Source organism: Melanotaenia boesemani, chromosome 9 (genome assembly GCF_017639745.1).
Source record: "Melanotaenia boesemani isolate fMelBoe1 chromosome 9, fMelBoe1.pri, whole genome shotgun sequence".
In the NCBI taxonomy this organism is placed as follows: Eukaryota; Metazoa; Chordata; class Actinopteri; order Atheriniformes; family Melanotaeniidae; genus Melanotaenia; species Melanotaenia boesemani.
The window spans coordinates 12,955,185-12,967,017 of NC_055690.1; the positions used below are offsets into that span (position 1 = coordinate 12,955,185).

The 11,833-nt window shown below is 36.2% G+C and overlaps 1 protein-coding gene across 3 annotated transcripts in view; it reads left to right on the plus strand.

Annotated features, from left to right (window-relative positions):
* Nucleotides 1-11,833, plus strand: part of cadm2b (cell adhesion molecule 2b) — a 132,611-nt gene extending 120,778 nt beyond the window's left edge. For 2 of the 3 annotated variants that reach the window (XM_041995619.1, XM_041995621.1), the window contains 6 exons: nt 2,694-2,852; nt 3,142-3,232; nt 3,413-3,591; nt 8,174-8,200; nt 9,759-9,881; nt 9,969-11,833. In XM_041995619.1, the coding sequence (XP_041851553.1) occupies nt 2,694-2,852; nt 3,142-3,232; nt 3,413-3,591; nt 8,174-8,200; nt 9,759-9,881; nt 9,969-10,087 (698 nt within the window). In that variant the 3' untranslated portion in view covers nt 10,088-11,833. The remainder of the gene's footprint in view (nt 1-2,693; nt 2,853-3,141; nt 3,233-3,412; nt 3,592-8,173; nt 8,201-9,758; nt 9,882-9,968) is intronic. The other variant, XM_041995620.1, reaches the window with a different exon arrangement.

Genomic DNA, 11,833 nt, shown 5'->3' on the forward strand with positions numbered 1-11,833 from the left:
TGCAGGGAGCTTGACAAATGAGAGAAAAAGCAGGAGAGATTTGTGTTTAATGCCACAGAGGTACTTCCTATTCCTCTTTGTACTTTAGAGCAAAATTCTAGGCATTTGAGTCTCAAATACAAGACCTGTGACTTGGCTGTTTGATCAAATGATGTAAGTGATATGCAGTGTTGTGCAAGTTCACATTCTGCAAGAACTAGCTCAAAGTTCAGTTCACATAGTTTTAAACTGAGTTACTTCTTGTTGATACTTCATCATTTAAATTTGGAAATAAGTTCGGAGTCCCTAAATGAACTACATTCATTCCTCACATTTTTTTTATGATCTCCTCTTCTCATCATTATTCCCATCATTATGAATAGTGTTATGAAGAGCTATGAAGTACTTGAACATAAGCCACACAACCATTTAAGCAGATGCCTCCACTTCTCTGCATTAATCTGGTTTAAAATTGGCAATCAAGATCCAGCTGTAATTTAAGAAGGAGCTTCAGGAGCTGGGGAATAATGCAGCTTTAAAACATCTATCAATAGCAAAATGCCATTCACCTAAAAGAAATGAGGGCAGCACCTTAGTGACTCGGGATGTAATCCTAACCACTGAGGCCGATTCGATACAATGCCAATGATACGATGCATTAACAATACAATGAAGCCCCCTTCTGATACAACATACAAATAACCCCTCTTGATGAGGCAATGTGATTCATTAATGATTTGACAAGGATTTTACTTCCTACAATGCGATTCGGTTTAAAACGATTCAAAACTATTCAACACAACACAATTTACAAAGCCACATCTTGTTCCTGAATAACATCACAAATATTTTGTCTCTTTCCCTCTGAAGGATACATTTGATACTTGATTGTTTTCTATATAGCAAACTAATAAATTCAACTTAAAAAAAAGATTCAACATCAACATGCAGAGACATTGTTTTATCTGTCTTGGACCACCGATTCAAATCAATGACTCTCTCAATCCCTAAAAGTGAAACACTCAGATGTAAGAGGACCACAGCAGATAGAAAATCCTACTTCATAGCAGTGCCTGGCACAAGAACACTTGTAGTATAAGCTGTATATTTGATTTGGCCTTAGTTCAGACAGATGTATGTCCTGACTTTCTGTTCTACGCGATCATTTATTTAATCCTACAGATTCAGCTAGCTGGGCTCACTCTTTCTTTTCACCCCTTTATTGCTGTCTTCTGAAACCTTTTATTTTGAAACACCTCTTTTCATCAGTTTCTGTTATTTTGTCTTCTGTGAAAATGCTGCTGCATGGTTTTACATAATAAAACCTAATATGGGTCTGATTGGTTTAATGCAGTTGCATTAGTTTTATATGACGTATTTACACCTGTGACTGCAGCTGGTCTGTTGTCCAGCTGAAATCCTGGATATTTGTATTCTTCCACCTCTTCTCCCAAGATGGAAAATGTGCTTTGCTTACTCCTGCTACTCATAAAATCCACAATTGTCCCCTTTGTTTTGCTCGTGTTCAAGATGAGGCGATTGTTTCCACACCACCCCACAGTGACTGACCTGTCCTCTGTACTCAGCTTTTTGTCCATCATTGATACACCCCACAACTGCAGAGCCATCTGAGTATCTTTGCAGATGACAGGACTCAGAGTTTTATTGGAACTCTAAAGGGTACATGGTGAAGAGAAATGGTCTCCTGCGGTGCTCCTGACCACACAACATTTTAGTGTTGTCATAAATCCAGGTAGTTTTGGAGGTATCCACCTGTATTTTTGTACCTTCTCACATAATAGTGCAGGCTGAATATTGTTAAAAGTGGTTACTGCTGAATGATAGTTGTGTAGGTGGAGGGTAAAAGAACCAGGATATGGTCTGATGTTCTGGAAGAAGAAAGCAGGACAAAGAAGTTGCATGTATGTTTTACATTTCCCTAAAATAAATCCAACTTATTTTCTCTGGTGAAGCAGCTGACAAACTGCTGGTATGTGGGAAGTGTAGCAGAGAGGAAGAAGTAGCTGTTCAGATCCAATAGCCTCAGACAGCTTTTTCAAGAGAAAAGTACTGACGGAAGATTGACAGAAAAATACAAAGAAAAGGCTTCTAGTTATAAGTTAGGATGCATTTATTGATAAAGACATTAGGAAACATTAGGACATTAGGAAAGGTGGAAAACAAACACAAATCAAGATCCGACACTATTAAGAGTGAATTCCCAGGTGTGAAACAGAAAGAAAGAAAAAGAAGGGAAGGAAAATATATGACAAAAACTATGAAAACCCACCACACTCTCACTCACTCTGCTGTAAGAGAGTGTGTCTGTTTGTTTGAGTGGGATGTTTGAGAGATGGTCCTGTAGGAGCAAACACACCCAACCAACCGAGTCAACACTCACATTGCTCTCCTTTCACTATTCACTCTGCTTTGACTTGACTTTCAAAGGCCAAAGATTCCCACCCTCAAAAGAGGTGCAGAGAAGAATAACAACACCACAGCTTTCTGTGTCAGAAAAGCAACATCTCAAATTATTATTTAATGTTTCTCCAATTTAGTTCACATTTACAGGGGCATTTTTGTTTGTTTTTTTTTCTCACTTCATTAAAAAAAAGGAAAAAAAGGCACCATGCTCAAAAGTTTGATCTGTTTCCCAAAATCCTTAAATTTTTACAAGTGCATTTCACCCTGGTATGTTTTTTTATACTCTGCAGGCACTAAGGAGGTCAATGCTACAGGGAAGTCATTTACAGTAAAGAGTAGTCTCCAGTTCCAGGTGGACAAGCGGGATGATGGTGTCGCTTACACCTGCAGCGTTGAGCATGTGTCTCTATCCAAACCCTACATGACAACTGAGGTCTTGGAGGTCCACTGTGAGTGCAATCACACCCCACAAAGCTGGATTAGTACTAAGAAGAAATACAAGGATTGAGATTACATTTATGTTTGCAAGTTTAGCTTTGCATTTGTTCTGGATTAGTGTCGGATTAGTTTACAGGTAAGGGATTAGTGCTAAAGCACCACAGGGATCTGGGCTACAGCTAAAAGCTACCCAAAGGGTAAAGAGGTAATACATGATGTGCTTTGTTAGTGCCAGAGTTAAAGCCTAACATACAGTACTCCTGCTGTAATGAATTTTGTTTGTTTGTTTCTTGTTTGTAGATGCCCCCCATGTTGAGATAGCACATTCACTGATTATTCCACAAGAAGGACAATACTTCAAACTGGAGTGTGTTTCCATAGGCAACCCACGGTAAGTGGGAGCTTAGTTACAATTTCCATTTTATAGGTTGTTGCCAACATAAAACTGAGTAAAAATGAACTCATAGTGCAATTTACCTCCATTTTACATTTGTGTTTAAAATTTTTAAAATATTAGAAACAATATCAATGAAAAATTGTCTATAGTGTTGTTTTGCATTTTCATTCCCAGACCTGAACCAGTGCTGTGGTCTAAAGATGGAGGAGAACTGCCAGACATTGAACGCATGATTGTGGAGGGCAGAGAACTTACCATCACCACCCTAAACAAAACGGACAATGGCACATACCGCTGTGAGGCCAGCAACCACGTGGGGACCAGCTTTGCTGAATACATATTATTTGTATATGGTGAGTACACTGTATAGTGAGTTTTGCTAATGCTTTCGCATTTACTGTGTGGTAAGTATTATTATGCAGGTAGAGCAAATTTAAAATATCAAAAAGCATGAGTACAAAGCAATAATCCCTGCCTGATATATTAGATATCTTACAAAGATGATCACAAAGTCCACGCTCTGTTGAAATAATTCATATAGTTAAAAAAAAATAATAATAATAATCCAGCTGTCTTAAGAACCACAAAAACTTAAAGGCAAACTTTATTTATATTCAAAATATTTATCTCCAAGTTGTTTAAAGAATCACCATCCGTTTTTAAACATGATATTCTAACTTAAAATGCACAATTACCTGTTTTGTAGAGCAAGTGTTTGATTGTAATGAGTCTGGAGTGAGAATATGTTGGATTTACGACGAGTCTGAGTATGCAAGTCTGAGTTTTTTGTCCTTATTATTACGTTTATGCCTCAGTGTTGGTGCCGATATGTGAGAAAAATACCTGATGTTTAAACTTTGTCTGTGGTGAACTATCAATAAAGTCAAATTGCTTGGGTGTTTCTCTCCTTTCACTAATGTAAGACTTATTATTATTTAATATAAGATTTGTTTGACCCAACTTAGCATGAGATAGGCCCTAAAAATAGAGGAATCACACAGAAAGTGTGAAAGTTAGCTATTCTACTTGTTGATAGCTGCTTGTGTTTTGTTTTGGTGTTGGTCTGGTAAGAAAATTTGTGGTATCACACATCACTGATAGGAAGGTCACAGCAGAGCGAGGCTCAGTTGCTAGAGCAGTTTGTTCACCATTTGCAAAGTTGACAGTTTGATCCTCACATGATAAAGTGTCCTTGGGCAAGACACTTAAACCAAGTTGCTCCAGATGGCACATGAGCACCTTGGATGACAGCTCTGCTGCCTGAGAACCTAATGAATTAATCTGATGAATCTAATTAGAAAAGACGTGATATAATTGCAGATTATTCACAATCTAAAGTTATAAAAATTGGTATTGCAATAAAACTAATAAGGCAAACTTAAAAAAAAAAACAAAAAAACTTGATATCGCATTTAAGTGCATTCTTTATCAATTCAAATTTTATGATTAGCACAGTAAAAATGTGGGTGAACTTATGTTCAAGTTGAAGTACAATATTATGATTTTATTAGCAAAATAACAATGCATCATGGTTCAAATTGTTGAAATACATGTTTACAAGTGAACACTTACATTCACCACTAAGATCTTTTGTCCTCCAGATTAGCAGAATATGTATTCAAGAATCCACTTGGATTTTTTTCAAGAATACTGCATTGCCAGTATTTATTTATTTTTATATACATATATATATATATATTTTTTTTTTTTTTTCTTTTAAGGTTTGTTGTAGCAGAGTTTGCCTGGATGAGAAATGAGTTAATCCCTGGACAGCGGACAGGTTGAGAGACTAAAGACAACTTGTTGTAGGAAATGGACCGTTAAGGCCTGTGCAGCTCATGTATATAGTATTAATCAAATGCAGCCTAGAATACAAAACAAACATACAGAAACAAGGACAGAAGATTAAAACTCAACATGGATTTATGTGTTTCCATTTTTGTCAATTAAACAGTGCCACATGAGAATGCAGTTTGTCTGGGAGCTACTTATAACAGCACAGAGGAGTTATTCATCTCAGAAGCAACTCGATGCACAGCAGCCTCTTTGTGTGATTTGAAAGGCGGAGGCTTTGGGGAGAAAAAGCCATTCTTTGTGAAAAGTGAAGGAAAAGGAAGATGACACATTCGTCCTTTCAGCTTATGTTATCTCAATGTCCTCTTTCAGCATGCTCACTGAATACGGGCAGGCAGCAATGTCAGGCCAGTCTATATCGTCCTGTCATATCTAGCTACAGTGTGCTGGTTCATGGCTCCATTCATCACATTTTACAACCAAGCTGCAGCCTGAGACTTTTCTATTACTTTAAATTAAAAAGAAACTTGTTGAATTTACCAGAGCTGTGAGATTTATGTGTGCTTAGAAGTTATTTCTTACTCTTTGTTAGATTAACTAAGGAAAAAAATTCCAACCCTCAGCAACTTTCTCATAGTAAATACAAAGGTCCTGGTTTCCAGGGAGGATGAAAAATTAAGTTGAACATGTAAAAAGAAAAAAAAAAAAATGTGCGAGACATGCTCATTTCCACTGATGATGACATTCATTCTTCAGAGCTGCATTGTGTCTAGTGGAGTACTTGCCAGGTCTTTGTGGCTCATCTCAGCCTCTAAACCTAATTTGCTAATGACAAGAAAGCTGAGAAACCATAAATGTCATCTGTCTGTCAGCATTAATCACCTTTTGAAATTATCCTCTTTAATAAACTGCTTTAAACAAAATACTAGCTTAGTTAAATACATCTGACAGAAGGCCACATTCATCTATGAAGCTGTAGCCCTACGTTTTACCTCTTCCCCTCACATTTTCCTGTAATTAATTGTACATTTTCACCTGAACAAGCATGACACATTTCCCATTTTCTCTGCGTGTGGGCCTATATGCCAACCAGTCATCAATCCCCTTAAAAATTAATAGATATAAAAGATAAATTCTCAATGCACAGCTCATCCCTTCCCTAAAGATAGTGCTGTAATGATTTATTCATCCGAGGCTTGACTCTGTTGTGGAGCTAATGCATTTTGTCATCTATGCATTTTTGCTGGTATTCAACTGAGGTGGAAGACAAGAATTAACGTGAACCAGCAATACACAGTAATTGATTTTTGCTGTTTAATTTTCCTGTAAGTTTTCTTCTGTTGAGCCTGCTCCCCACAGAGAAGTTTGTTTTTGCTCTATTGTTCCTATTTTAATTTAGTTGACGTCATCACTTTAGTGCCTCCAGCTCCCTTGCCTCCCTCTCCTCCTCCGTTCTTCCAGTTCTCTAATGCAGATATTCCCACATCAGGCTTAGTCACAGCTGCACTGGCAGGTACACTTGCAACCTCTCTGTGGCCCCGCCTCCACCCTCCATACACTCACAAACATGACACTGAACACACAGATGATGATTGATGAGCTAACAACCAAGCTCTGAGCCAGAAAATGGCATTGTTTTACTTGATGAATTCAGTGTTCACTCATTTTCAGTTTCTTTCTTTTATTTATTTATTTATTTTTTTTGAGTTACCACATAATTTATTTACTGTTTGTAAACCACTGCACAAATAGAAATGTATTTGCAGAAGCAGAAAACAGAAAACAAGACCATATTCATTTTCAGTTTTATGCAGCTTGGTTTCCACTAGTAACAAAAGGATGGGAGCACATGATGCACCTGTATTTGAATTTTTATCAAATTCACATGCTTTATGTGCATGCTTCAGTTCATCTCCCTGAATGTTGCAAGCTTTGCAGTGCTTTTGTGTGTATCTGTAATATCAAGCTACAAGAGCACTCTGCAGGCAAAAGATGAAAAATGGTTGCTTGTGTAAATAGCTTTGATCTTATGATAGAGGAAACACAAAGATTACTCCATCACTTAAGTCATGAACATTTCGGATACCATGAAAAATATCATTTTGTCTAAACTGTTTTTCATTAAAATGAATGGTATACCTAACTGAGGTTTAGCAAACATGTGAAAAGTGTCATCCTCAAAAAATATTAGCAAAACTGGTTTTGAGTCACCATTGGTATTTGTTTTTTTGTTTTTTTTTGCTGTTGTCAGTGTTTCTAAAGTACTAGGAAAGTCTTCCATACACTTCTTGCAGAAAGAAAATGGACAAATAAACAAGTCAAATATAAATATTTGTGATGTTTCAGTGTTAGACCGCCATTTATGTTTTGCCTGATGAAGGCCTAGCACCCAAAACAGCTAATAAATTAATTATTTTTGGAAGTTAGACAGTGTGCAGGAGTTCATTCTACAACTTTGTAATTTACACATCTATTTTAAAGGAAATAGTTTACTAGCTTGCGGTCTTGTTCAGTGAACCCTCTTTTAATCACAGCTGTGAATGGCTTGAGACAGGACTGCTTATACATGTACAGTACGTATGTGCAGAACCCCATCTAAAACTAAAGCCTGTTCCTCAGTACACATCTGGGGATGGAAAACTAACCAGGGAATGACAAATAATGCAAGACTATACTGTAGCAACAACTTTTCTGCATCCTTTACGCTCCTGTCTCTTCTGGGTCCCACTTAAATGGTTTTTTGTCAGTATAATACAATGATAATAATTATAAACCTTATCAATAAAGCAAATTTTAAAACAATGTCACAAAGCTGTACACAAAAATAAAGATACAAGGCAGATAAATGTTTTCATGGAGATAGAATAAATCTAAATGAAAAGCATAGATAAAAGATGACAGCATACATCAAACAGTGTTTATCTTGTGCTGCTCTTTCACTGAATGTGTTGCTCTATGTGCAGTAAAGCATCTGGCTCTGACAGCAAGCTTTGCTTTTTGTCTCTTACTGTGCCCAAAGTAAAAACTAAGATCTTCCTAATCTTTGTGTTTTGCTTTGAATTTTGTGGTCACTTTTTTCATCACGGTGTTGTTCCCCTCGTCTTCCCTTAATGCTGTCACTGTCTACAACCATGGCCACAGCCAAAGACTTTCCAGGGTCTACAACAGGTAAATATCTCAGTAGATGATCATTGCAAGCCAGATTTAGAGTGTGTGATGCTGGATCTGGCTCTGGGTCAGGGCACATCATGGACTCATCCAGCATGAGCCAAATGATCACCATGCATGGATGCTCGCTCTGCTGACACCAGACGCTGTCTCTCCAGCCATGTCACAGGCTGCATAAGTTATCACACAATAAGTTTCTATTTTGGTTTGTCTTTGCCCAATCAGATCAATTGTTATATGTGTTTGGAGCTGATAGAATCTGTGGTAGTGCTGCGGTTTTGGTCATGTCAGATCTTTGTGGATATTAGACATTGTGGTAGTTTGTAGCTTTTTGTTCATTCATCAGTTTGGAGATGTTCCTTATATGATTTAGGTTTTGAATATGTAAACTTGTGTCTGTTAAATATAGGATGTAGAAATAAGATCCTTTTCATATTGTTAATAAGCTCCTTAATATCAGATTAGCCAAAATATAACAAACTGAATAACTGATGTCCCTCTGTGCTGCAAAAATTACAGTAGAGTTTAATTTGTTTGTGTCTGCTGTTATCTTACATTTTATCCCATTATTTTTAGACAGGCGTTCCTTTGTGTGCAACAATCTTAAATTGCAGTGTTGCCCTCACCATTGTTTGCATTGGCACTGGAATAAGAATAGTTAGTGTTACACAGCTTGAGTGGGCAGGTATAAATATTTAATACTTGTTACCCTTTGTTAGTAGCTGTTTGTGTGTGTGTGCTTTTTTTTAAATAAGACACAAAAAATATGCTCAATTCTGTGGCCGTATGCATCAAGTGTGATTTAAACTTTGCTTATGCTTCTTGCTGACTCACCTGAACAGATCATTATACCCATCAACATGCTGCCAAAATCAAGTTAATGAAAAAGTTTATCAAAACCAATCGTCTTAAAGCCTTATGTGCCTGCTTGTGAGTTTCTGATAAGCAATCTTGGTGGTTCTACTATGCATGGCGTAAAATAAATTGCATGATACACCACTTCATCTTGTTGTTTTTGTCTTTTTTTTTATTTATTTTTTTTTTTTTTATTTATTTATTTATTTATTTTTTAAGTCTCACACTTTGGGATGCTAGAAACAAGGGTTACATTTTATTAATGGAGAGGTCTAAACAAGGTTTGTAACATCCACGTCATCATTTCCCAGGGTCACTTTGCAAAACTGAGCATAGTCATTCATCAGTTTGAGGTAATGAGAGCACAAGAGGAGCAGAGTAAAGACAACCACTCACAGTTTATTACAGAGCATACACCAAGGCATGCTCCAGAGAAACCCTCAATCCTGAGGTGGCCACATGTAATTTTTTTTGTTTTCTTTAAAGTGATCCTGAGCTGTAGGATGAGACATTTAACAATAAGAAACATAAAGGATAATTAAATAACTAAATCACTCAAATTTACTGTAATGTATCCAGAATATTTGCAGTAGCAATATATTTTCAGTGCTATTAAATAAATTCCTACAGCAGCATGAAACAGTTACAGCTAATTTTATTCCTCCTTTTTCCCCTTCTTCTTTCTGTCTCTGTCTTCTCTCAGATCCTAATGCATTAGGACAACATGGACCTGATCACGCTTTAATCGGTGGCGTAGTTGCAGTCGTGGTCTTCATCACCTTGTGTTTGATAATAGTTCTTGGACGATATCTGGCTAGACATAAAGGTAAAGGGGATCACTTGCATTGCTTTTTGTCTTAATGAATAGGCTTTGTATTTTTCAGCTGTTGGATTTGTCTCTGTAAATCAACAGGAACATATCTAACACATGAGGCCAAAGGAGCAGAGGACGCCCCCGACGCCGACACAGCAATCATCAATGCAGAAGGAAACCATGTGCATGCAGAGGAAAAGAAAGAGTACTTCATTTAGACTTTTTACCGCTTCTCCTTTGTTCCATCTTTCAACAGCAGACATGCAATTTTAAGCTGCCTCAGTGCCACCACATGATCTGTTTTATTTTACTTGGTTTTCCTATTGTCTTTTTTTCAGAAAGCTCATGCTTGGATTTGCTTGTTTTCTAAGCATTCGCTGACAAAATAGCTTTCTCATTTTCTAATTAATACAAACCATGTACAACTGAATTAGATTTTTTCAGTTTTCTGGTGCCTAAATGCTGTACATTTTTCTGCATTTATTTATCTCTACTCTCTCTTACTTAAGGTGATGCACAACTTTTTTGCAGATTTTTAAAAATTCACAACAACAAACGTGCTCCATCTCAACACATATTAGCTTTTCAAAGTGGTTTACTTTAAAAGCAAAAGTCATGCGCTACATCAATTTATCAAACATTAACATCAAATGAATTTTTATGGCTTAAACTATTGTTTTTGGATGTTGCCTGGAATTTATCCCCTCCACAGCCATTATGCACATGTTTCTAATGTCATAAAACAGATTTTGATAGAGCGAAATGTAGAAGCACAGTCTTTGCGATTGTCAGATCAGCTCAATTCTATCTTGGCACCGTTTGTATAATACTGCACTGATTTATTTCTGTTTTTCCCCTTTTTTGCTCACACTGTTGTTTTTATACCAACAGAGAAGTTAGAAAATTAAAGCACAAAGTCTGAGGACTAACAAAGAGGGAAAACACGTCAACTGTTTCTTGTCTCAGGATTCAATATGAGTCTAGATGAAGATACCGAGTCCAACACACGATGAACATTTCAGTTATCGTCATGAATGAGGAACTTTAATTTTTGTTAGCTATTTGATGTAAAATCCAAACTGAATGAATGGAACCTTGCTTTGGTTCATTATTTATGTTGAATTTTATTCAAACAACTATGCTTAATGTGTGGATATTGCTGTAAAATACTTTGCTAACGTGAATATTGGTGAACAATATTGTTGAATCTTGGAATCCCTGACACATTACAATTTGTATATTAGCATATACAGTATTTAAAGGATTCTACCAGTCTTTTTTAATCATTTACCTTAAAAAAATCTGTTTTGCCACAAGACATGTAAGTATTTGATTTTAAGGAAAGGAAAGAAAAAAATACTTGTAGTAACTTTTGATTTAATGTCATATCAGTTTCTGTCATTTTGATGAGTGTTTTCACACTTTTTGAGGATTTCTTCAAACAGGGATTCTAATGAATTGCATAAAATAAAAAAATAAATATATGTATTTATTATTATGACTAATTGACATTTATTATATACTATATTGATCAATATTGCTGTTAATACTAAGGTAGTTGTCTGACATTGACTTTTCCATTTTTTGATTCAGTAACTTATCATGAAAAAAAGAAAAAAAAACATACAAGGATCACCGTTATGGCCTTTGAGTTTGCTGCGAACCGTACCGACATGTTGAGGCATTGGTGAATCAGACATCCCCTCATTGTACATAATCACTGTATCAAAGACACTGAAGTACATTGCCAATGCTCATACATGTTATTTTGTTAGTTCTGTATGATGCTATAAAAAAACTCATTTTGTACAAAAACTTGATTGCTGTAATTAATTTGCTTTTTATGAAGGATGTGTGAGGTTTGCTTTTTTTCCTCAGTATTGGATATTCATTTTTCAACTATGCCACTGTAAAAATGAAAAAAAGAGAGAAAGAGCGGATTAAAATATGAATAAATTCAAAAC